The sequence below is a fragment of the Pistacia vera genome, unplaced genomic scaffold (assembly GCF_008641045.1).
Source record: "Pistacia vera cultivar Batoury unplaced genomic scaffold, PisVer_v2 Contig106, whole genome shotgun sequence".
In the NCBI taxonomy this organism is placed as follows: Eukaryota; Viridiplantae; Streptophyta; class Magnoliopsida; order Sapindales; family Anacardiaceae; genus Pistacia; species Pistacia vera.
In genome coordinates this window covers 1,028,842-1,056,620 of record NW_022195093.1, presented here as the reverse complement: position 1 = coordinate 1,056,620, position 27,779 = coordinate 1,028,842, and the positions used below count along the sequence as shown (strand labels likewise).

The 27,779-nt window shown below is 42.2% G+C and overlaps 1 protein-coding gene and 1 pseudogene across 1 annotated transcript; both read right to left on the bottom strand.

The window, feature by feature from the left end:
• Positions 1-242: 242 nt before the first annotated feature.
• On the bottom strand, positions 243-22,445 carry LOC116129652 (annotated as a pseudogene).
• Positions 22,446-25,480: 3,035 nt separating this feature from the next.
• On the bottom strand, positions 25,481-26,502 carry LOC116129641 (myb-related protein 308-like). Its single transcript, XM_031415376.1, has 2 exons — positions 26,269-26,502; positions 25,481-26,181 (listed from the first exon to the last, which is right to left on the bottom strand). The coding sequence occupies exons 1-2, from the start codon at positions 26,399-26,401 to the stop codon at positions 25,481-25,483; spliced, it is 834 nt and encodes a 277-aa protein (XP_031271236.1). The 5' UTR covers positions 26,402-26,502.
• Positions 26,503-27,779: the final 1,277 nt, after the last annotated feature.

Here is a 27,779-nt window from a genome sequence, read left to right as displayed (position 1 = left end):
GTTGTGGAACTTCAATGATTGGTTGTTCAACACTAGTTTGTACTTAAGGGGTGCTGTAAACAATAACCGATTTATCACTTGAGGTGGAAGGTTGAGATTCTGAATGATCATTCTCAAAAACTATGTTCCTGGTTTGATCACTCCCATTGATCAAGTCATTTTCAAGAAACTTTACATTTAATTAATTACTGCATGGCCAGTTACTTTAATCAAACAGGAAAGGTATCCACTAAGGAATCAAATTAGAAGTTATTCTCCGAGTTGAGAAGCTTCTCATACTCCGCAATTATTTCATCTAGCTCAATGTTATCTTCAATGGGTAGGAAGTCTAAGAATGAATTATCAATTTCATTAACAAGACCTAATTCTTCTATATGAACCTTAGCAGCTACGACTTTTTCTATAAGATCAGTCCGACTTCTCAATGGTTCTTCTGTATCATTTGGTCTTATAATATTTCCTTTTCCATGGCAAGGTGATGATGACCCAGTACTTTCCATGGTATCGAAACCCATGACGTTCTCAATTGCAATAGAGTATGGCGAAACCCTAACTGCCTTGGGGATATATATTTTGGTATTTAAAGTGTCTTCATTTGCAGCACCGTCCTTGTTCTTCTTCTCAAGTTTTCTCTTTTTAGCGGTGGACTAGCTACTTGGTATTTTCTTGACCACTCTACTTGTTTCCACTCTCCTACTAAAACGGCAATTCCAGTAGTTTTTAATCTCATTGTCAATTCGGCCAGGTAATCTTTTTGTGATGAGAGCCCAACGATTGCGAAGAAAAAAATGAAGCCTGATAATAAGGTCTTCCTCATTAGAAGAGATGTTTCCTCTCTTTATGTCTAGTCACAGATAGTTAACCCATCTTAACCTACAACTCTTACCACATCTAAGTACTCCTGCACACAATCCAAATATAGAAGGTTAGACAAGCAAATTAAATCTGCCTACGAATATAATGCTTCATTGAATTGATGTACTAGTAATTAGCTATTGTTAGGGCCAAAAATTGTCCTTGGCCCAAATAGGAAAATCGGACCACTAGTGAAAAAAGTCCAAGCCCAGTCCTAAAGAGGCCCAAGCCAAATTAGTCACATTTGATACGAGATACGGCACGCCCAAACCATCTGGGCATGGGCCTCTCAGTTCCAGCTCACTTCATGGGCCTATAGGCGAGTTCAGAGCCCACGACCCCCACTGATCATTTTCCTGTTCTTGTTCAATCTCCTATTTGAAGTCACTTTTTTGTTCCTGGTCACTTTTCTATACAGATGCAGATAAGACTGCTCACCACCGCCCTAACTTTTCTAAGGTTTGCATCAGAGTTACACTCAGACTCCTACTCCTACCAAGATTGGGAGACCAGATAGTCACTATATAAACAGAGGCCAGCCCTCTCACAAAGGAGACACTGCACCTTTACAACCGAAGCTTCTACTCGAGAGCTTCACATCACTACTGTGGTCACAGTCTCTGACTAGACTTCTGATAACCTCTCTACTCCTTAGCCCTCACTATACTAGCCTCTTCCAGCCTTGCTGACTTGAGCGTTGGAGTGCCTATGGCAAACACCACCTCATGTTTTTCGTTCGCTTCATGCGTTTTTTTCTCTACGTGTACAGGTGCAGCGGATCGCTAGTGGCCTCAACCTCACGGGATCAGACCCCCCATCCATACAGGTAGATTTTTACGTTTACAGTCTGGCGCCCATCGTGGGGCCTCTAGCAATCATTCGACTCGACAAACCCTGCTACATAGAGGAACTTTATATGGCTGACAACTCCAACAACGCTAATCCTGGCGTCGAGTCCAAACTGGAAGCTCTAACCACTCTCATGCAACAGAACTCGGACAAGGCAGCCGTATTGGAAGCTGAGAACAATGCGATCCAGACAAAAAACACGTTCATCAGGTCAGAAAACCAATCTCTTAAGGAGAAGGTTAGTCAATTCTATGATCTAGAGTTCCTGCCTGGCCAGGCACCCCTTACCCCCCAATCAGTTCTGCACCCCTCTTTTGTCCATGCAACCTCCCCTTACGCCAGAGTACCAACCCTCGGTCTTCGGCAAAAGGCCGTGTCTACTAAACTCGTCTGCGGTCGATGATTCTGTCCTGATTCATGGAGACAAAAATATGCCTATAGAACGTCATTCAGCCGATTCATCCCAGCATCAAGATCAAGACAATCCAATGGCAGAAAGCCTTCATCCACAAGACTAGCCCAATCTAACCATTCCACCTTACATCTAGTCGACCATCCCAACACACACTCCACTCGACTCGGCTCGGCTCATCCTCACGAGATGAATGGCCAAACTAAACAAGCAGCACTGAGCCCATCCATCCTGACCAATCGAATGACTATCAGAGGACTCCCCTGACCATCCATGTAGGGCGAAACACCAGAACAGTTACCATGAGAGTCATCTAACTGGAAGGAATAACCGAAGATCTATGCTACCAGGGAACGCACGAAGGAACAACTTGTCAGACTACCCCACGAGGGATGACCCAACAGAATGTACCAAAGTCAATTACAAAGGCTAACCCGGTCATGCGGGATGACCTAGTGGCGTCCCCTTCTCCTATGGAACGGGTACAAGCCAAGAGATTGGTCGATGTGGAAGCAGTGATGTGACGCATTCCAGGAATGCTGATCCTAACCAAGAAGAGCAGGCCCCATTGTTACGCGGATTCACCCTTCGTGGATGAGATTGCCCTAGCTGACATGCCTCAGAAGTTTACTACCCCCAACATGAAACTGTATGATGGCACAACTGATTCGGACGATCACATAGCCTTATAAAAGCAGCGGATGTTCACCGTCTCAATATCCCGACTGCTTAGGGAAGCCTACATGTGCAAAAGTTTCGATTCGAGCTTATCTGGCCCAATACTCCAATGGTACACGAATCTCCCAAACAGACCCATAAATTCATTCGCTCAACTCACCGACATATTTGTTGAACAGTTCGCTAGTAGCAAGAAACTCGAGAAGCTGTCGGCTGACCTATACAGAGTATACCAAAGAAGGGGAGTGCTACTGAGAGAGTATGTCAGCAGGTTTAACAAATAGAAGATCTTCATTCCTGCATGTAACCCTGAGACAACCGTAGATGCCTTCAGGAAGGGTCTCCTCCCGGACGAAGAGCTATACAAAGAACTTACAAAGCTGGGTTGCACCATAATAGAAAACGCCTTGGCCTGGGCAATGATCCAAATAAGGTGGGAGGAGGATGAGATAAACTAAACAATTCACTCCAGATACGATTCAAGGCAGACTGACAAGAAGCCAGAACATAGGCCAGCGGAGCATCGCTACCAACCCTCAGCATGCAATTCAAACAGAGTAAGGAAGCCGTATGATCATCAACCAACAAGAACCGAGAGCAGACAATTCGGATCGAACCGATACAAGATATCAGAATACAACTTTAATGTTGAGCCAACCGAGGTCGTCGCTATTATGAAAGGAATGGGATCCACTGTTAAGTGGCCAGGCAAGCTCAATCCCAAGGCAAGGAGAGACAAGACCAAATGGCACGAGTTCCATGGCGATCATGGGCACAATACCACAGACTGTATCGCCTTATGGCTAGAGGTCACTGAACTTCTAAAGAGGGGACATCTTCGGGATCTGCTAACCGATAAGAGGAAGAGCACCATTAGCCATAAAGGTTCAACAGAACCATCACCATCTCCGCGAGAACCTACACCAAAAGGTTTCTGTTCGCTCATCTCCGGAGGATTAGAGATCAGTGGGGTAAGTTATTCATCAGCCAAATAGTATGCCAGAGCCAACCACTACCATGAAGTCCAGTCTATACATCCGATCTTGCGGTCACACACTCATTAGGTAATTTAGTTTGAAGATGACGAGTCAGTCACCTTGGCCGCTCCTCATCACGATACCCTAGTCATCTTCCTGTAGGTCGCCAACATCCTAGTGAAAAGAGTATTTGTAGATGGAGGCTCTTCAGCAAACATCCTATTCCTCGAAATAGTGAAGGCTATGGGATTGGAAGAGGCAAACATCAACAGGCGGCCAACGCTGCTAGTTGGTTTCAACTCTGAGCAGAATTATACTATCGAGGAGATCGTCCTCCCTATCTACGCCGGTGGAGTGAACAAACATATTATTTTTCTTGTAACTGACTACCCCTTGCCATACAACATCATCTTGGGCCGACTTTGGATCTACGACATGCGAGCAGTCCCATCTATCTTCCATCAGACAATCAGATTTCCAACCAAGTGGGGGGTACGAGAGATCAGGGGTGACCCCAAAACTTCCAAGGATTGCTACAAGAATGCCTTCAAAGGCAAGGGTAACTTTTTGTAGCAATTACAGTCTTATCCAACCCTATCGACCTATCCGGATCAACCATCTATAGAAGAGTTGGATAAAGTACAGATAAATCTGGACGATCCTGAGAGAAAGACACACATAGGGTCCCGCCTCAAGCCCGAGACAAGAGAAAAGCTAATAGAATTCCTCAAACAGAACCAAGACTGTTTCGCTTGGTCCCACGCCGACATGACAGGAGGTAGTCCAGAAGCAATGGTCCATCAGCTCAAGGTAGACCCAGATCATCCACCAGTGAAACAAAAGAGAAGGAAATTCGCACCAGAGCGTATTCGAATTGTCAACGAAGAGGTCAAGAACCTCCTGAGCAATGGTATGATCAAAGAGGTCCACTACCCCGAATGGCTAGCGAAAGTCGTGGTCGTAAAGAAGAAGAACAAGAAATGGAGAGTGTGCATCAACTTCATGGACTTAAACAAAGCCTGCCCCAAGGATTCCTTCCCGCTCCCACATATCGACTTGATGATCGATGCGACCGCAGGTCACGAGCTCCTTAGTTTCATGGATGCTTTCTCAGGGTACAACCAGATCTTGATGCACCCGAACGACCAAGAGAAGACAACCTTCATCACGGAAAGAGAAACCTATTGCTATAAAGTGATGCCAATCGGCCTGAAGAACGCAGGGTCACCTACTAGCGGTTGGTCAACAAGATATTCGCCGAGTACCTCGGAGACACCATGGAGGTGTACATCGACGACATGGTCATCAAGACACTAATGGCCAAACAGCACCTCGACCACCTCAGCCAGGCATTCACCGTCCTCAGGAAGTACAACATGAAGCTAAATCCAGCCAAGTGCTCATTTAGGGTCTCATCAGGAAAGTTCTTGGGCTACATAGTGGCTCAACGAGGGATACAAGCCAACCCCAACTAAATCAGAGCAATCCTTGGTATACCGTCTCCAACTTGCATTAAAGATGTCCTGTAATGACTGCTTTACACGAGGATACTTGTAGAAATATATCAAATAGAATATATGTATAGTAGAAAAAGTAAATGGGCCCAAAATTTTTCTTTTATTACATATAAACATTATTTATATAACATAGAGTATCATTTACAAAATGGTATTAAAACAGTGGACAGTGTAGCTATTACTCTTCACTTGCCGACGCCCATCCAACCGCATTCTCACCTAGATCCTGCAACCACAAAGAAAAACAATGGGGTGAGCACGAACTAATGCTCAGTAAGTAAATCCTCTACTCGACTGTCCCCGTAACTCTCTTTCTAATTCTTTCCTTACAATACTCATCTTTCACACAGCTCTCTTTCCTTAACTGCGACTATATGCCACGACCTCATCTTACCGGAGGCAGGGCTGGGTGGAGTTCACACAACACCATCCCACTTTTTGTGACTTTCGGGTGGAGATCACAAAGCACCAACCCGCTTTTCGCAACTGTCGGGTGGAGATCACAAAGCACCAACCAATTCTCATACCTATCGGGTAGAGAACACAAAGCACCAACCTGTTCTCATACCTATCGGGTGGAGACCACAAAGCACCAACCCGTTCTCATACCTATCGGGTGGAGACCACAAAGCACCAACCCGTTCTCATACCTATCGGGTGGAGATCACAAAGCACCAACCCGTTCTTAGTGCTCTTCTCATTCTCTCTACTCTTAAAGTAGTTCATTCACATAGTTCTCTACTCTTTCTCAAACTAGATTCATAATGTAGCTTAATGTTTAGAGTAGGTTAGTCACAAAGTTCTCTACTCTTTCTTGAACTACTTCTCAAATGCACAATTAATGCATATGGATGGTTCATGCTCATTAATGCACTTAGAAAATGCCATTATACAATGTAGCAAAAATGAAGGTTCACAACTCATGCTCATACTTCTCTTACTTTGTTTATAAGTCTATCCCTCTCTTGAACTATCCAAATGGGAGAAAACTCCCTCACCAAGCTATAATCCCGGTCATAACTTAACAGTTGCAAAGAGATTTCTCAATCTCCTCCAATTTCATCACAAACTACATTCTCATCACACATCACACTTCCCAATTGAAGTGTATTTAACGACCACAAAATAACTACTCATCTCAACCCAAGTTCTCAATAACATAACATATATCATGCATAAATAAATCTCTACACAAAGGATTTCCTAAATATCAACTTGGATTGGGATTTACTTACTTTGTGATGGTGTGATCCCACTAACACTTCTCTTTTCCTTAGTAACTTGTCCCTTCTCTACAACTTTAAACAATAAAATCATAAGACTTCAATGTACAATTATATACAAAACTTCACATCTAAAGCAAGAATCTTTACCTTAGGATGCCTTAGATTAATTCTCTACCAAGATCCAACTAAAAACTTTGAAAAATCCTTGAAAGATTAAAGGAAGAAGTGAGAGGAACTGGAGAATAAAAGAGGCGGTGGAAGAAGAACGAATGAAGGGTTTACTAAGCTTCAACCCTTTTTAGCTCAAAATATATTCATTCATTCCCATTTGACCCTTACTCTTTCTTAGGAATTCCACTTTTGCCCTTTGAATTCTTTGCAAATGCACCCTCATTTAAACTATTCTTCATGCAATTTCCTTGCATTTCACTCCCCACTTTTTCTGCTAATTAGGGGTAGAATGGTCATTGTACTCCAAAGGAAGAATTCTCTAGAAACTTAGTAAACATTTTGTTATGCTCTTCGCCGCGGCGAAGAATCTTTCTTCGCCCCAGCGAAAACTGACAGAACCTACACTGTAGGTTGCAGGATTTCATCGCCACGGCGAAGCTTCTTCTTTGCTCCGGCGAAGTTTGTACCACAAAAATTCACCAAGTCATTTACAAATTTTAGGACAACCACTCAACCAACTGATAATATCCATTCAACCAAGGACCAATCAAACAATATTAACAATATAACAACTCAATTAAGAGCAAAACAATAAAGATTCAAGCAATGCAACGTAAATTAGCTACATACCTCAAGTGGGCCGTTACAATTCTCCCCCCCTTAAAAGAATTTCGTCCCCGAAATTCACACAAACAACTCCGAGTAATGATTCTGCATATCTTGCTCAACCTCCTATATGGCCTCTTCGACCTTGTGATTTCTCTAAAGGACCTTCACTAACGGAATACTCTTATTTTGGAGCTCTTTAATTTGTCGGTCTAAAATCTGAACTAGGCGTTCCTCGTACACAAGGTTCTCTGCTAACTTAACAGCTTTTATACTCAGAATATGGGAGGGGTCACTTACGTACTTCCGAAGCACCAAGACATGGAAAACATCATGCACCTTATCCATACTAGGTGGTAGAGCCAATCTGTAGGCTACCTTTCCCACTCACTGTAAATCTCAAATGGACCTATATATCTTGGTGCTAACTTCCCTTTATTCCCGAAGCGCATTACTCGCTTGTAGGGCAAAACTTTCAGAAACACTTTATCGCCCACTTGGAACTCAATTTCTTTCCTCTTCAAGTCAGCATAACTTTTCTGTCTGTCTTGGGCTTGTTTCATTCTGTTTCTGATTAACTTTACATCCTCTAGCATCTTTAGAGTTATCTCTAGCCCATGAACTGAATTCAACTCATCCTTTTCGCCAATCTCATCCCAATGTAGTGGAGACCTACATCGTCTACCATACAAAGCCTCGTAAGGTGCCATTTTAATTGTAAACTGATAATTGTTGTTGTAGGCAAACTCTACTAAGGGTAACATCTCATGCCAGGATACTTTATAATCCATACAGCAAGCTCTCAACATATCTTCAAGCACCTAGTTTGTTCTCTCTGTTTGGCCATCTGTCTGAGGATGATAGGCAGTATTGAATGCCAAACAGGTACCCAAATTCCTTTGTAAACTCATCCAGAAAGCTGAAACAAACCTGGAATCTCTATCTGACACTACTGTCTTGGGCACACCATGCAACCTGACTATCTCCTTAATATAAATCTGAGCCAACTGGTCTGTAGTAGTGCCCTCTTTTATTGGAAGGAAATGGGCTGACTTGGTTAACATGTCCATAATCACCCATATAGCATTATACCCTTTCTGTACTCTAGGGATAATAGTGATAAAGTCCATTGAAATGCTTTCCCATTTCCACTCGGGAATACTCAGTGGCTCAAGCAACCTTGACGGCCGTTGGTGTTTTGCTTTCACCTGCTGACAAACTAGACATTTAGCTACAAATTCTGCAATATCTCTTTTCATACCTGGCCACCAATAGCCTTTCTTTACATCTTGATACATTTTGGTTGCTCCAGGATGAGCTGTGTATGGTGTGTCATGAGCCTCCGCAAGAACTTTCTTCTTCAACTCATCACTAGGAGGAATACACAACCTATTTCTGAAATAGAGGACACCATCCTTTAAATAAAACTCTGATATCTTGCCCTTATACACTTGCTGAACTATTCTTTGACACCACTCATCGGCCACTTGCTTTTCTCTAACTTCCTCTAGTAAAGTAGACTGAACCTCTAACCTGGCAATCCTTCCTGGAATTACTTCAATCTGTTCTTTACATAATTCTTTTATCAACTCTTTTTGCCTAGTGAGCCGAGACAAAAAAGCTTTTCTACTCAAGGCATCAGCAACTACATTGGCCTTCCCCGGTTGATACTTGATCTCACATTCATAATCCTTAACCAGCTCTAACCATTTTCTCTGTCTCATGTTCAACTCCTTCTGAGTGAAGAAATACTTTAAACTCTTATGATCAGTGTAGATATTACTTTTAGCACCATAAAGGTAATGCCTCCAAATCTTTAACGCGAAGACCACGACTGCTAACTCTAGATCATGCATAGGGTATCTCGTCTCATACTCTTTCAATTGCTAAGATGCATATGCTATCACCCTACCTAACTGCATTAACACGACACCAAGTCCTTGCAATGAGGCATCTGTATAAATGTCATAATCTACACCCTCCTGTGGTAACACTAACACGGGAGCTGTCGTTAATCTCTTCTTCAACTCCTGAAAGCTCTCTTCACATGCTTCAGACCATACAAAAGGAGTTCTTTGTTTAGTAAGAGCTGTCAACGGTTTAGCCAATTGGGCGAACCCTGCTACAAATCACCGGTAGTAACCTGCTAAGCCTAAAAAACTCCTGACTTCTTTCACTGTCCTCGGTCTCTGCCATTCAAGGATTGCTTGCACTTTCCTCGGATCCACCAAAATCCTTTCTTTAGACACAGTATGGCCCATAAATATCACTCGATCAAGCCAAAACTCACACTTAGAAAATTTTGCATACAGTTTCTTTTCTCTCAGCCGTTACAACACTATTCTCAAGTGTTCCTCATGCTCTTCTCTTGACTTAGAATAGATCAAGATATCATCAATAAAAACCACTATAAACCGATCCAAATAATCATGGAACACCCGATTCATCAAGTCCATAAAAACTGCTGGGGTATTAGTCAAACCAAACGGCATTACTACAAATTCATAATGCCCATACCTTGTACGAAAGGCAGTCTTAGCCAAAGCTTGCTCAGCCACTCTTACCTGATGGTACCCTAACCTCAAATCAATTTTAGAAAACATTGCGACTCTTTTTAACTGATCAAACAAATCATCAATGCGAGGTAATGGGTACTTGTTCTTCACTGTCACTTTATTCAACTCTCTATAATCGATACACATCCATAGTGACCCATCTTTCTTTTTCACAAACAAAATTGGAGCTCCCCAGTGAGAATGACTTGGTCGGATAAAGCCTTTATCCAAAAACTCTTGGAATTGCTTCTTTAATTCCTGAAGCTCTGCTGGGGCCATTCGATAAGGGGTTTTGGATATTGGTGTTGTTCCTAGTGCTAGTTCGATACTAAACTCAACCTCCATTTCTGGGGGCAAACCTGGTAACTCTTTCGAAAACATATCTAGAAACTCTCGAACTATTGGCACCTTTTGAATCTCTAGCTGGGGAACATCACCACTCTGAACTACATGGGCAATATATCCCGAACACCCATTTCTCAACATCTTTCTAGCCTTTACATTACTAATCAACATGCTCAACTGATGGCCCTCTCCAAAACTAAATTTATCTCTATTATCGAGATTAAATCTCGCTTTCTTCTTCCGACAATCAATCTCTACCCCATATCTCCCTAGGAAATTCATGCCCAATATCACATCCAAGTCGGGCATGTCAAAAACTATTAGATCAACCATTAAATCTCAACCCTGGATCACTATAGACTCTTCTGACAATATCTCTTGCATCACAACACTAACCCCATTGGGTAACTCTATCTTAATGGGTTGAGTCACTCTCGTAGGTTTCAAACCTAACCTCTCAATCATTCCATACGATATAAAAGAATGAGTGGCTCTTGAATCAATTAAAGCATACAAAAGAATAGAATGATATAATAACTGACTAGTAATGGCTGATGGACTGGCCTCTGCTCCACCCTGTGCCACTGTAAACACTCTGGCATTCGGAGTACCTCCAGAACTCTGGCGGGTGGTGGAAGAGGAGCTTTACAATCTCTCATCAAGTGCCCTGGCTGTCGGCATCTATAACATATCCTCTAGTCTCTCATACACTATTATGAGTGGTTCCTCCCACATTTAGGGCAAAGAGGAAACCCTTCCGTCCGGGGTCCTTATTCTTCCACTCTCTTCTGTTTTGTCTAAACTAAAATTTCTTCTTCTGATTCTTCGTTTCTTTACTTTTCACACCCTCTAGTTTCTCTCTCGACGGGGCAGAGGGTGGCTCACTTGGTCCTGTCGAAGAACCTACTAAGGGAATTTTGTTTTCAAAGATTTCCAACCTCATTGCTCGCCTCAAGGCCTCACTATAAGTTCGAGGGGGATCAGAGCTCGTCATGATATCCCGAGCTATCTCCGACTTCAACCCATGTACAAACTTATCTCTTCTCAATGTCGGAGTGCTAACTATTTCGGGTGCAAACCTTGCAAGGGAGTTAAATTTCACTAAGTACTCCTTCACGGTATTAGATCCCTGCTGCAAGCTAATAAATTCTTAGACCTTCTCATGCACTCGGTCCTCTATTCTATACTCGGCCTCAAACTCTTGCCTAAACTCTTCCCAAGTCATCGTTGCCACATCATGAGTTTCTTCCATTAATTCCCACCAAATTCGGGCATCACCCCGAAATAAGAAACTCCCGTACTGGATCTTCTCCCGGTTCGTCATAGGGAATAAATCTGTTGTTCGCTCTACGGACCTAAACCATTCTTTGGCTATTACTGGGTCCGTGGTACCCTTAAACTTTGAGGGTTGATGTTGATCGGGAAGACCATAAATTGGTTCAACTCTGTTCTGTACTAGGGGAGGTGCCGGTTGTTCTCTTCCTATATTCGTAGCTGGTGGTACCTGCACGGGGGTTATAACTCTCCTTTGGGTTTCAACCATAACTTGCTATATAGTCCCCCGAACTCTAGCTTCATCCAAGGGAGGGGGCGTAGCTTCTGGTGGGTTAGAAGATTCTCCCTCATTCATCACACCTTTACCACGCTTTCGGGTACTACGCCTCATCTACAAAACAACATTTTATCAATTCAAGAAACACTTATAGTAAGGAAAGAATTAACTCACACAGTCGGTTATCGGACATTGTGGCAATGAGAATAGTACACTGTCAAATCCCAAAATCTTTACTCTGATATCAAAAATGTAATGACTGCTTTACACAAGGATACTTGTAGAAATATATCAAATAGAATATATGTATAGTAGCAAAAGTAAATGGGCCCAAAATTTTTATTTTATTACATATAAACATTATTTATATAACATAGAGTATCATTTATAAAATGGTATTAAAACAGTGGACAGTGTAGCTATTACTCTTCATTTGCTGACGCCCATCCAACCGCGTTCTCACCTAGATCCTGCAACCACAAAGAAAAACAACAGGGTGAGCACGAACTAATGCTCAGTAAGTAAAGCCTCTACTCGACTGTCCCCGTAACTCTCTTTCTAATTCTTTCCTTACAGTACTCATCTTTCACACAGCTCTCTTTCCTTAACTGCGGCTATATGCCACGACCTCATCTTACCGGAGGCACGGCTGGGTGGAGTTCATACAGCACCATCCCATTTTTCGTGACTTTCAGGTGGAGATCACAAAGCACCAACCCATTCTCATACCTATCGGGTGGAGAACACAAAGCACCAACCCGTTCTCATACCTATCGAGTGGAGACCACAAAGCACCAACCCATTCTCATACCTATCAGGTGGAGATCACAAAGCACCAACCCATTCTTAGTGCTCTTCTCATTCTCTCTACTCTTAGAGTAGTTCATTCACATAATTCTCTACTCTTTCTCAAACTAGATTCATAATGTAGCTTAATGTTTAGAGTAGGTTAGTCACAAAGTTCTATACTCTTTCTCAAACTACTTCTCAAATGCACAATTAATGCATATGGATGGTTCATGCTCATTAATACACTTAGGAAATGCCATTATACAATGTAGCAAAAATGAAGGTTCACAACTCATGCTCATACTTCTCTTAGACATTTCATCAAATAACTAGTGTGCATACCTACACTCCACTTTGTTTATAAGTCTATCCCTCTCTTGAACCATCCAAATGGGAGAAAACTCCCTCACCAAGCTATAATCCCGGTCATAACTTAACAGTTCCAAAGAGATTTCTCAATCTCCTCCAATTTCATCACAAACTACATTCTCATCACACATCACACTTCCCAATTGAAGTGTATTTAACAACCAAAAAATACCTACTCATCTCAACCTAAGTTCTCAATAACATAACATATATCATGCATAAATAAATCTCTACACAAAGGATTTCTCAAATATCAATTTGGATTGGGATTTACTTACTTTGTGATGGTATGATCCCACTAACACTTCTCTTTTCCTTAGTAACTTGTCCCTTCTCTACAACTTTAAATAATAAAACCATAAGACTTCAATGTACAAATATATGCAAAACTTCACATCTAAAGCAAGAATCCTTACCTTAGGATGCCTTAGATTAATTCTCTACCAAGATCCAACTAAAAACTCTCAAAAATCCTTGAAAGATTGAAAGAAGAAGTGAGAGGAAATGGAGAATGGAAGAGGTGGTGGAAGAAGAATGAATGAAGGGTTTACTAAGCTTCAACCCTTTTTTGCTCAAAATATATTCATTCATTCCCATTTTACACTTACTCTTTCTTAGGAATTCTACTTTTGCCCTTTGAATTCTTTGCAAATGCACCCCCATTTAAACTATTCTTCATGCAATTTCCTTGCATTTCACTCCCCACTTTTCCTGCTAATTAGGGGTAGAATGGTCATTGTACTCCAAAGGAAGAATTCTCTAGAACTTAATAACCATTTTGTTATGCCCTTCGCCACGGTGAAGAAACTTTCTTCGCCCCGGCAAAAATTGACAGAACCTACACCGTAGGTTGCAGGACTTCATCACCGCGGTGAAGTTTTTTCTTTGCCCCGGCAAAGTCTGTACCACAAAAATTCGCCAAGTCGTTTACAAATTTCAGGGCAACCACTCAACCAACTAATAATATCCATTCAACCAAGGACCAACCAAACAATATTAACAATATAAATACTCAATTAAGAGCAAAACAATAAAGATTCAAGCAATGCAATGTAAATTAGCTACATACGTCAAATGGGCCGTTACAGGTCTAGCGCCAAGTAAGACGTGTAGCCGTCTTGAGCCGCTTCATCTCCAGGTTAGCCGACATGTGCCATCTCTTCTTCCATGCTCTTAAGAAGTCCAAGAAGTTCGAGTGGACCACCTCCTGCGAAGAAGCCTTGCAACAGCTGAAGAGGTACCTAACCTCCCCTCCACTCCTCTCCCAACCTGGGGATGGGGAGAAGCTCTACTCTTACCTAGTGGTCTCCGAGACAGCCATCTCAGCAGTACTAGTTCGGGAAGAAGAAATGAAGTAGTTGTTGGTCTACTATGTAAGCAAGTCACTCCTTGATGCAGAAACATAATACAGTCAACTGGAAAAGTTAGCCCTCGCCCTCATCCATGCATCTAAGAAGCTTAGGCCGTACTTTCAGTACCACTCAATAGTTGTACTCACCTCCTTCCCATTCAAGAAGATACTACACAAAATAGAGCTATTAGGCCGACTCCTGCAGTGGATGGTAGAGCTCAACGAGTTTGACATCTCATACCAGCCTTGCATCATCGTCAAATCCCAGGCCTTGGCCGACTTTACTGCTGATTTCACCCCGAATACCACCACCTAAGCAGAAAGTAAGTTGTTATACATGAACGGTGGATCACCGTCCAAGTAGACCTTCTTAATGGATGGCTTGAGTAACGTAAATGGAAGCAGACTTGGAGCGGTACTGGTTGCACCAGTAGGAGACATCATCCAGCAGGTAATACAGTGTGGTTTCAAGTGCACGAACAACGAAGTCGAATATGAGGCCCTCATAGCTGGACTTTCCTTAGCCAAAGAAATTGGAGCGAAGAAACTAGAAGTGAAGTCTGACTCCCAGAACATGGTCAATCAACTACAAGGCACGTATCAAGCATGCGACTCGAAGATGACATCCTACTTGAGCATGGTCAAAGAGCTGCAGGCATAATTCGATGAGTTCTCCATTGTCCAAATCTCCAGAGCGGAGAACTCCCATTCTGATGCTCTTGCCAATCTCGGCTCAGCCCTCAAATGCTCTTCCCCCTCGTCCAGCCCTCTATTATTCATGCAATGGCCTGCCAACTAGGAGGGACAACAACCAAAAAAGCTGCCCGAGGAAGCCATGGGAGATGAACTAGGCGACTGCTGGATGACTCTAATAATGAGATACTTGGAGCATGACGAACTCCCTACTGAAAAGAATGAGGCACAATGACTAAAAACAAGAGCCGCTAGATTCACCATACATGAGGGCCAACTCCTTAGAAAACCATTCTTGGGCCCCTACCTCAAGTGCACAAGCCCAAAGGAGCCCCAACGTGTCCTTGCTGAGTTTCATAAAGGCGAATGTGGAAACCATGCTGGGGGACGCAGCCTTGCACATCGAGTGATCACTGCTGGATATTACTAGCCAACCATGGACGCCGATTCGACCGCTTATGTGAAGAAGTGCGACAGTTGTTAGAGGTTTGCTCATATCTCACACCTTCCACCAAAGCGACTATATTCCATCCTCACACCCTGGTCCTTTATGAAGTGTAGAATAGACATCGTGGGAAAACTACCTACTGCACTTGGACAGCGAGTCTTCATGTTAGCTGTGACAGACTACTTTACGAAGTAGATTGAAGCCAAAGCTTTCGCACAAGTCAGAGACCAAGAGGTAAAAGCCTTCATCTGGCAGAATGTCATCTGCAGGTTTGGGATACCGAAGGAGATCGTCACTGATAATGGATCCCAGTTCATCAGCTCAGGCTTCAAGGATTTATGTGACATGTGGGGGATAAAGTTGAGCTTCTCAACCCCCCACAACCCCCAGTCTAATGGCCAGGCCGAGTCATCAAACAAGACCATCATTCAGACACTAAAGAAGCGGTTATAGAAAGCCAAGGGTGCATGGGCAGATGAGCTACCCGGAGTCCTCTGGTCATACGGAACCATAGCTCGTTCATCAATAGGCGAGACCTTATTCTCCCTCACATACGGCTCGGAAGTAGTAATCCCAGCCGAAGTGTCAGTCCCATCCACTAGGCTCCAATAGGCAGACGAGGAATCACACGATCAAAACCTTTGCCAGAACCTGTACACCATCGATGAGCTATGCGAATGGGCGAGCATCCATAATGTAGTCTATCAGCAACAGGTCGCCCGACATTACAACCGCAATATGAGGTTCCGGACTTTTAAGATAGGTAATTGGGTCCTCCGCAAGGTCTTTCAAAACACTAAGGAGGTCAACTCTGGCAAACTCGGCCCCTCTTGGGAAGGCCCATAAAAGATAACTAAAAAAGAAGGGAAGGGCACCTACAAACTCCAGACCCCCGAGGGCAAAGACATCAGTAATAGTAGCGCTACTACTTCTAGGTGAACTTAATCTTTTTCTATTTTTTCCTTGTTTATTTTTAAAGGGATGAGTGGGCCTATCCACCTCCTCGTAGATAGTTGGACTCATGGCCAAATATTAATAAAGTACTATTCAGAAATCTTACATCTCCAAATCGACTTTGGACGATCGATTATTGTTTACACCTTTAAATCGTCCCTATCAAATCCACGATTTTGCACCTTCGAATCGACCTAGCTCGGTCACGAAAACACCTTTAAATCAGCCCTGTCCGATCTACGATTTCGCACCTTCGAATCGACCTAGCTCGGGTTATGAAAACACCTTCGAATCGACCCCGTTTGGTTTATGAATACACCTTTGAATCGACTTAGCTCGGTTCAACACCTTCGAATCGACCCCGTTTGGTTCACGAAAACACCTTCGGATCAACCCAACTCGGGTTATGAAAACACCTTCAAATCGGCCCTGTCTGATCCACGATTTCACACCTTCGAATTAACCCAGCTCGGGTCACGAAAACACCTTCGAATTGACCCAGCTCGGTTCAATACATTCGAATCAACTCGATTTGGTTCATGAAAACACCTTTGAATCGACCCAACTCGGGTCACGAAAACACCTTCAAATCAGCCCTGTCCGATCCATGATTTTGCACCTTCGAATAGACCCAGCTCGGGTCACGAAAACACTTTCGAATCGACCCCGTTTAGTTCACAAATACGTATTTGAATCGACCCAGCTGGGTTCAACACCTTCGAATCAACCCAACTTGATTCATGAAAACACCTTCAAACTGACCTCGTTCAGTTCAAGAAAACACCTTCGAATCGACCCAGTTTGGTTCATGAAAACACCTTCGAATCTACCCTGCTTGGTTCATGAAAACATCTTCAAATCGACCTCGCTTGGTTCACAGGATCATCTTCGATCGACCCAGCCCGATCCAAGAAGAGACGTCGTCAAATCGGCTCAGCCCAACCTACGATTTGCACCTTCGAGTCAGACCCGTTAGACCCAAGAACTCATATCTCCGGGTTGACTTCATCCAATCCAAGACTTAATACTCGGTCGACCAAACTGATGAATAGTTCTTACACTGGCAATAAGTGAAACACCAACCTAGACCAACATAAGGCTTACATGCCTTAGTCACTAGGTCACACTGAAGTAACAAACACAACCTAGTGCATCTACAAGAAAAGAAACAATGAACTCATTCATCCATAAAGAAAGCATTAGAAGTTAGAACAGCCGAATATAATAACAGATGGCCTCAAAGGGCTCAGTTCAAAATACAAAAGAACGGCACATGCCAAGAAAAAGGGTATCGCAGGCCCCAAAATACAGAAAGGAACTAGGCTAACTATCCTCAGTACAAGTCGCCTACTCCATCTCCGACTCAGTCATAATGTCTGCAACACCAGCACCCGTCCTAGCAGCCTGGTCGCTCACATCCCCAACATCCAATGGCCCTGGCTGACTAGCAAGGTCAGGCATCGGCTCCTCGTCCTGTAAACCCGTATGACTGACTCCCTCTTCCAGCAACTCCTGCATGAGCTGGATGTCTTTTTCTGGATCCCAGTGAGAAGTCTTCCCTTCCTTGAACTTAAGCATGAGTTCACCGCGGGCCTTGATGATAGCATCATCGACAATGGAAATACACTGCTCCCTTAGAGACTCAATCTCTGCGGTCTACTTGGCTAACTCACGCCTCAACTGCTCCAACTCATGCTCGCTATCCCTCAGACGCTGTTGAAACTCTTACTCGGCCTTCTGGGCCATCGCCTCCTTTTGGCGTAAGCTGGTATTGGCCTTGGATACATCCTGTATCCGTTTCTCTTGCTCCATGATAGACTTTCTCAGATAAAGACTGTTAGTGAGTACCTGCACAACAAAACATTGCCATCAGAATGAGATTCATGAACAAAATTATCAAATACTACTGTCATACCTGAATGGCACGGGCTACCCCCCAATCAGCCACAGCAACTGCACCCATCTGGTTAAGACGCGCCTCATCCATCGGGAACAAAAATGAGTCGGCCAGCTTACTCATGGTAGTCGCATCAGAGTAAGTCAACGCATTAGCCGGAATCGTGATGGTAATCGGACCGGCCTCTTTATCCATGATCGTGGTAGGACGACCCAACTCCAGTTATAGGCTGCTGACTCGGTGGCTGTAGGCTGCTAACTCGATGGCTACTGACTCGACGGCGTCGCTAACACATCATCTGCTCTCCTGTCCTCCCTGGCTAAAGACTCCCTTCTCCTCTTCTCATGGCGTCGGGCGATAGATTCGCTCACGCTTGGGACGGTCAACTTCTTCATCAGTGACTCTGCAAGTGCAAACTCTCCAACGGTTAGTGGGTTCAGCTCGGACTCACAAAAAATGATATGGTTGTAGTATCGACTCAGAAGCACATCCCAAGTCTGCTTTAGCGAGGGGAATGGAGTACCTCTCTGTATCGCCTCTACTCTGGCCCAAAGAATGCTGGTCCTCAGGTTGGACTCTATTAGCACTACTCGCCAATCCCTCTGCTCTAATGGGATGGCTAACACTTTTTGGGTCGCTACATCCAAACCGTCTCAGCTCTGCCCAACCCGATTGAACTCAAGCTCTGCAAACAAAAAACACAATCAAGATTTAGTAATCAAAAGTACGAAAGAAACAACTAAGTTCTCCCCAGTAGCTCGCCAGCCGATCGGGATCTCGCCAGCAGATCAGGATCTCGCCCTGACCTCTCTCTCCAAAAACAGCCTGACCCTCAGGTAGAAGTATCGGTCCTTCCAGTTCTTATCACTGAACCATAGGTCGGTCACCAAGGGAGACCAATCATGCCTTAAGTTTAACAGATACCGACCATTCTCCTTATCATTCTCTTTCAAGAAGTACGAATACAGCAGCTCGTGCAGCCCGAACCTCACTTGGTTCTGAACACAGAGGTCTTCCAAAGCCATTAGCAGTCTCCAAGCATTCGACATAAGTTGAGACATGGCAATCATGAAGTGGTTCAGTACCTCCCACACGAGGAAAGGGACGGGTAGCCTCAACCCATCATGAAACCACTTCTCTTAAACACTGATCCAACACCTTTGCCTCTCAGTCAACCCACTCATACGACCGCAGCATTAGGATATCAACCAAACTCAGAATGTGATACAAGGTCCAGATGCGCCAAACATCACTATCTTTCAGTACGGGAGGATAATCTCTAGTCAAAATACCGCTGCCCTGTTGGCTCGGCTCTTCCTTAGAGCCACTACCGGAAGAGGATGGACTACCAACTCCTTCGGAGTCTTCCTCATTTCCCCTATGCCTACCCAAACCACTCGGGCTGGGAGTACTCATACCTGGGGCAGCTACACTAACTCCAGTCGGCACCCTAATCGGGACGCCCTCTTTGGGCATCATCACTATGGTGGGGGCACGCTCATACTCATCCCCAACATCCACCACAATTTCACTCGAGCTTGCTGATTCAGTGTCTGACATAACGGCCCAGTTGCCCGTCCCGACCGACTCGGTCCTAGATTTGGAATTCTTAACTGTCAAAGAACCACTCGCCTTAGGTAAAGACCGAATAAAGATAATAAACCCAGCTATCGATTGCCCCTCAACACCAATCGACCTACCTGGCAACAAGGTCACTCCTAATCCTTGATCGACCCTTCCTACCGACCGACCGACCCAGACCTCGATTCAAGCCTTTCTTCGCTCACCCCAAGTGGTCGACTCACCTCTAGATTCAGCACTAAGTCTACTCGCCCTTGTTCACCGATGCACCCACTCAATGTTACCCACTCAGTCTAGATGACCAACCAACTATTCGATCCACTCCGTACTCCCTCACCACTCGGTAAGACAGACCGACCAAACCAAATGATACTAAACACAACTTTGTCTTCTCGATCATGTCCAAAAACCCAGAAAATACCCAAAACTACCTGATTCTCGTCGGATATCCACCGAAAAATCCAAATCTATGCCTATTCTAAAAATCCTAATACCAAAACACTCAAAATCCAATTAAAACCCACTCAAAAGTTCAAAAACTTCACTCTACCTTCCAAAGATTCAACAAACAACCAAAACAAAGCAGAAAATCAGCCTAAAGAAAAAAAATGTTTACCTTGGAAGATTGCAGGAAGAGACCACTGTCGCTCAAGAAACTGGGACGAAAAAGAAGGAAGAAAAAGGAAAGAGAAAAAAAATTTGGGACGAAAACACAAGACAAACGCAAATGAAAGATGAATAGTTTGTTCCTCAGTTTTGTAAGGAAAAAGCGAAGACGTGGCAGTTTGTGATTGGCCGGTGGTCAGGAGTCTCTTCGTTTTCCTGTTCTCGAAAAGACGGATCGATCGCCACCATGCACGTGGCAGCGATCTAGATCACATGGGAAACCGTTGCCTTGTACGAAAGCTACGGCTCGGCCACCCAGCTCTCCTAGTCGACTCAGCTCGTGTCTTTTGAAATGGGCCCAACGCGCATCCAATCTTCGCACCCCAAGAGATCCTCCAAACTGGCCGGTCAACTTCGAATGGCTCGGCCCGCACTCTTTTTCCAGACGACCAAGCTAGGATGCATCGCTCATTCGTAACGGACGAGTAGTCAACCCCTGGTCTAGATCCGCATTCCACATCCACTCGGTCGCCCGATCCTCCCAACTGACTCAGCCTTTAATTTCTAGAGGCACTCACAAATGTCCCATGCTCCATCAGCCCGGAAGGCCTGGTCGACCAGTTGATCAGCTTGGAACAGCTCGGGTCGAGCCCTCTTCAGAACAAGGCTGGAGGCCTCGCCCGTTCATCCTTCTGTAGCAAACAAGTGGACAATCATTAGTCGAGTTTTATCTCATCCACTTGATCGTCCCCGCATACCGACCAAGCAAAGCTTTTAGTTTAATAAACTTCCCAACTCATTCGACCAGGCATGACGAGTGAACTCCCCGACTATAACACTGTAGCTCACTTTTCTATTCAGACGGACGTACCGAACGAGCGCATGAGCCCCTTGGCCTAGTTCTTTTTCCCTTTGGCTCATCGCACCGATCAGGCACACTATGCAATGATGGCATACTCTGGATCAGGAATGGATACCAAACGACGTCTAACCAAAAATCACTTGCAACAGTCAGATCACCCACACCGACAATCGTTCGTCCACGAAGGAAGATCGAGCTCACCCCAATCGCTACCTACTCTCTGACTTAAGAAACTCTTAACTTAGAGAGTGGGGGACAAATTGTTAGGGCCAAAAATCATCCTTGGCCCATATAGGAAAACCAGACCACCAGTGAAGAAAAGACCAGGCCCAATCCTAAAGAGGCCTAAGCCAAATTAGTCCCATTTGATACGAGATATGATCGGCCCAAACCATCTGGGCACGGGCCTCCCAGTTCCAGCTCACTTCATAGGCCTATAAGCGAGTTCAGAGCCCACGACCCCCACTAACCATTTTCCTGTTCCTGCTCAATCTCCTATTTGAAGTCACTTTCCTGTTCCTGGTCACTTTCCTACTCAAAGTGACTTTCCTGTTCAGATCACCTTCTTATATGGACGCAGATAAGACTACTCACCACCGCCCTAACTTTTCTAGGGTTTGCATCAGAGTTACACTCGGACTCCTACTCCTATTAGGATTAGGAGACCAGATAATCACTATATAAATAGAGGTAAACCCTCTCACAAAGGAGACACTACACCTTCACACCCGAAGCTTCTACTCGAGAGCTTCACATCACTGTCGTAGTCACAGTCTCCAACTAGACTTCCGGTAACCTCTCTACTCCCTAGCCCTCACTATACTAGCCTCTTCCAACCTTGCTAACTTAAGCGTCGGAGTGCCTACGACAAATACCACTCCGGTGTTTTCTGTTTGCTTCACGCATTTGTTTCTCTACGTGTGCAGGTGCAGCGAATCGCTAGTAGCCTCAACCTCACGGGATTAGACTCTTCTTCCGTACATGTAGATTTTTACGTCTACAGCTATCTAAAGTATTACCAGCTCTTGCAGGCAAATTTCTCCAATCGCCTTCACCATGTACCCGAATATAATTAATTAGCAAAATATCTTCTTCAGCACTCCATGGACCTGTATGCAGACCCTGTTTAGAGCAACAAGGGGCTCTTCCCATTTTTCTCTTTTACAAAAATAAGCAATACTCAAAGAGAAAGAAGCCAAGGATAGCACGAGTGAGGACAATACTTCCCCACCGTTTAAAATGCCATGAAAATATGTAGGCCATGATAATTTGACATGTGAATGAAATTATATTTTGTGGAATCAAATATTAATAAATTTATAAATTGTCAATGAAAGTTGGAAATGGAAAGAATAAGCCATAGATCCCATCACGTGCTTAATTGTACATTAATTAATAATACACCTCAAATATTTTTTATTTTATTATTATTAATAACTTATGCGTTCAGTCTAGCTTACTCACACCTCGATTAATTCTAAGGAGAAGATATCCCACACTAACCCATAGCCATAATCTCTCAAATTGGACAACATACTACATTTGCGTCTAACGGGGAGTCGAATCTGGGACTTTGGGTTCTACCAATTTGCAGCCTCCTTGAACCTGGTTCGCCGTTACTGTTGGGCTACCGATGGATGGGTTACCTCATAGATTTGAAAATGTTCCTCCTATCGAACCTGTCTTATCACTTATTAATTGATTATAATAGAGAATTATCAACTTTTTATTTGTATATTAATCTTCAAATATCTATTTTCTTATATTGTAGAAGTAAATTCTGATTATTAGCGATCAATTGCAACTCATATATGAAGCAAAAAAAATATTTGTTTGACTGTCTGCTAGTAGAAATATTTGGCTGCCCGTTAATACATGCATTATATGAGATTAGTAGGGAAAATTCCGATATTTCAATGTGTTCAACACCGACAAGTGAAAACATATCTTTATTTTTTATTTTGAAACCGAAACACATCAAAATTATGAAGAAACACATTTCAATTTCTATGCGTAGTTATTTGATTTGCTTAATTAGTTAGTTTTTAAATAAAACGTGTTTTCTTCAAATCAGCGAATTGATACCAGGCTAGATCCATCATTTCTGGCTCTGTTTCAGTTTCAATGATATCCTTGACTCAACATTTCGTATTGTTTTTACGTAATAAATCCTCGACGAATCAGGTGCATGACAATTAGTGTCATCGTTTAAATGCCAATTGCCAAACTCCAGTCAAGAAATAAAAGATGCAATATTAATCATTAGGACTGACTTGCCAAACTCGAAGTCACGAGAGTAATCCTGATTAGAGGTCGGGTAAGTACCTCTAGCCACAAGGTGCTTCCGATGCGATTCAAACTCTGACATTGCAGATAAAGTTCGCCCCACCTTTTATTTTGCCTTAAATGTTACCGAATTCTGCTTACCGAGATGGCTAAAGTGCCAAATCTTACACAATGAAAAGTAAAAGGCCCTTCTACTGTAAGTATATTGATGGGGTAAACGTAGCGAAAGAGTTTTTCGCATTGATTATTTTGATTAACTTAAGATCAAGGTCTAATATGTATATATTTTACATGCTTAAATTGAAAAGAATAAATATAACATCAATTCAGACAAGGATCAGAGATCTTATATATGTTTGGAGGCTTCTTCAAATGTTTCTGAATCTACTTCACTACCGATCAGAGAATATGATCGAACGAACGATGGTCATACGAAGATAATCCGAAGAACCAAAGACGGATTTTCTAGATCCTCTTTGGCTTCAAGAATCAAAACAAAATCAAAGAAAAATCTTTGATTCAAAAATGGAAGGCAAACGTGTGAGGAATAGAGAAAATGAGCTTCCTCTTTTTTTCTTTTTTCTTTGATTGAATGATAATTCATTCTCTAACACACATGCACTTATACAATGCTTGTGTCAAAACCCTATTCCAATGAAGAATAGGCATGGCTCCAACCTTGTATCCAAACACTCCCCTTGTGGTATTTTTATTTTAAATTAATTATTATTATAATTAAAGTCAATCAATATATTTATGAAATGAAATATATTAACATTTAATTAACAATAATAATTCATTTAAATATATGCGTACATATATTTATATATAATCTCACTTATTTAATTTTAACATTAAATTAAACATAGACAACAACCTCAGTAAATTTAATTACATTATGAGATACCAAAATAGCCTTTCGTCCTAAAAGACGAAAATGCTGCTTGTACAAACCGATTCTTAAATGATCTTTTATGTGTGTGACCCGTAGACTTCTCATCATACCGGCAGTGAGTAGTATCGCGATTAACACCAATTAATCCTCTCACTACACACAGACCAAGATTGACCCCTAGCAAGACATCATCTGGTACAGAAATAATGTCAATCCCACTGTGGCCACAAATTTAGTGTCATTGTCATTTACTAAATTGTGCAGTGAGATAACTTCTTCCGTACAAAGGGGTGATGAATCCTTTGTCGATCCACTATAGTCTTCATACACTTCTCGATGCAGTCAATCACTACCGTATTGATAGCTCTGAATAAAACTACGTCAGGTTAGCGTCAAACTACATCAATCGATGCACAAGGCGTCTGGTGATCTCAAGTCCAAGGATTACATACTCCATCATTCATTAGAGGATTTATTCCATAGATACTGGGGTTACTATCTATATGGAATCCTTTGGTGAGTCAGTCTAGTGAACTTGCCTACAACAAGCACCCATGTGTTGCACCAGGTTGTCGGCAAACAACCTTACATTGACAAGTGAGATCAGTCACTACCTTTCGATAAGATCATTTAACACTATGATAGTCTTACTGTATTATATGTTTCCTTGGTCAGAATAATAATGGGGCTACGGACATTTCTAAAATGGTCACCAAATGTGCTCATAGGGTTCTCACTATCAAGATTTGAAACACTTGATACCCTCGTTATGGTTCTACCATCCTAAGGACATATATCAATACATTTGAATATGATTTACATGATATAAATAAAATTTCTTTTATTGATCAATGAACATTATTACAAAGAGTCAATCTTACAATAATTGATGGGCTCTAAGATACCTATTCTAAAATTTTGTTACCATAATATTACAAACGGGGAAGGTATATTAAACTTGCAAATGATACTTATTATGTAACTGCTCCTAAATCTTAGGAAACAATCACACAGAAAAAAAAGAATCAAATGGGACGCTGTCATCGACGTTCAGAAGCTGCTGATACTCCTCAATAACTTTATCTAGCATGTTATCTTCAATTGGTACGAAGTCTAGGGATGAAATATCACACGCATTATCAAGACTACATCTTTCGTAATTCACAGCTTCTTCTTGAAAAAGATCAGGCCAAAATGGGGAATGAATATTCCATGGCACTTCTTCTGTATTATTTGGTGTTACAATGTTATTTCCTTCTTCTTCATGGCCCGATGATGATAGCCCACTTGCCTTGTTATCCAAACCGATGTTTCTGACTGTCACTGAGAATGGGGAAACCTTAACGGCCTTGGGGATATATATTTTGGTGTTTGTAGTCTCTGCTTTTGAACTGTTCGTGATTTTCTTCTCAAGTTTCTTTACATTGGTGAAGTGGCTCTTCTTCTTTCCCACTCTTGATGCTTTTGGTTGAGTTACTGTACTACTTGTTTCCACTTTCTTGCTAATATGGGAACACCAGTAGTTTTTAATCTCATTGTCAGTACGACCCGGTAGTCTTTTAGCAATGAGAGACCAACGATTGCCAAGAAGAGAATGAAGCCTGATGATAAGGTCCTCCTCATCAGATGAAATGTTCCCTAGTTTGATATCCGGTCGCAGATAATTCATCCATCTCAACCTACAACTCTTCCCACATCGAAGTAGCCCTACAAATTAAACAATTATCAAATAAGCAGTGGAATTATATCTGCTCACTTTCAGCGAATTGATGTAACAAGTGAGTTTTGTCTTACCGGCTTTTTTAGGCAAATTTCTCCAATGGCCTTCACCATTTGCCCGAATATAATTAGTTAGCACACTATCTTCTTTCGGACTCCATGGACCTGTACGCAAACCAACCTTAGAGCAACACGGTGCTCTTCCCATTTTTCTTTCCCAGCTACTAGCTAAGCTAAGGAGAATTGTATTGAGCTCTAACGACTACAGCAGTTTCCCACATTTAAAGGTCACAATGAAGTCTTGCGAGAATGATGCTGAAATTATCTTATACGTGTAAGTTAGATTATGATCTGTTACTTGATGTACGTAGGATTATTGCCTCATTTAGCTGAAGTTCAGACTGGGTTTGAATTATTTGCCGAATGTGGTAAGTAGTAATATGCTTGCTCAACAGCCCTTCACCATCTGCCTTTCTCACTGACTCTGAAATTGCTCCTTACTTTAGTTTAGCTAGGAACATGCCTAGCTATGATACGAAACTTAATTAAACTCGGGTTTTTCATTTTTCATTTTATTTTTTTATTTTTTTATTTTTTTTGTAAATAATGTATAAGAAGAATTTGTAAAAAAAAATTAGTGTAAAATCACCATAATATGAAAAGTTAGGCATGTCTAATAGAAGATTTAAATAATATTAAATGTACTAATTCCTTATACAAAATCTTTCTTACAAACTGATATGACACAGAGTGAATAAATAAATTTGTATACTAAATCAAGTTAATAAATATTATTTAATATAGATAAATGATATGACAATAAAAAGGTTTGAATTATTTGACGACGGAGGTAAATAGTAATTCATGCTCAAAAACCATTCACCATTGGCCCGTTCTCTCTGAAAGTGGTCCTTACTTTTCACCCTCGTCTAACCATTTTTTTTCGATGATGATCGTGATGTTAACAGACGAATATATTTTTGGTTTTTTTTAACAAATGACTCTATAACCGTTACTAAATATAGCAAGATGGTGGTATTTTTTTTTTTTTTTGAACAAATGACTCCATAACCATTACTAAATGTAGCGAGATAGTGGTCCTGAATCGACATGTTAAACCAATGTCCACACCAGCTTTTAACTCTTACGGGGCATTGGAGGTCATAAAAAATTACTGGGGTTATGTCATCTTATATTACTTTATTACCATGTTTGGTTATCAAGTAATATAAGATTTTGGTAATCTTGCATTATCAATAGTTGTTACTGTTGGTAATGTTAGAGGTAAACTAATTACCTTCATTTTCTTAGATATTGTAAAATTACCTTAGTAATCTTATTTTTGTTACAATTTTATCCCTTATTAATGAAAAAATTGAACAATAATGCCTTTGTTTTAAAATAAATTAACATTAATATCCCATTTTAATTTTACCATTGTTTAATTAAGTTTTTGGACAATAATGTTGTTATATTCAAAACAAATTACAGACCACCATCGCCACCTAGCCATCATCGTCGACAGCAGGTCAACCACCACGGATAGCTGTCGGAAAGTCGCGAAGTCCCTCAAAATGATCGAGATT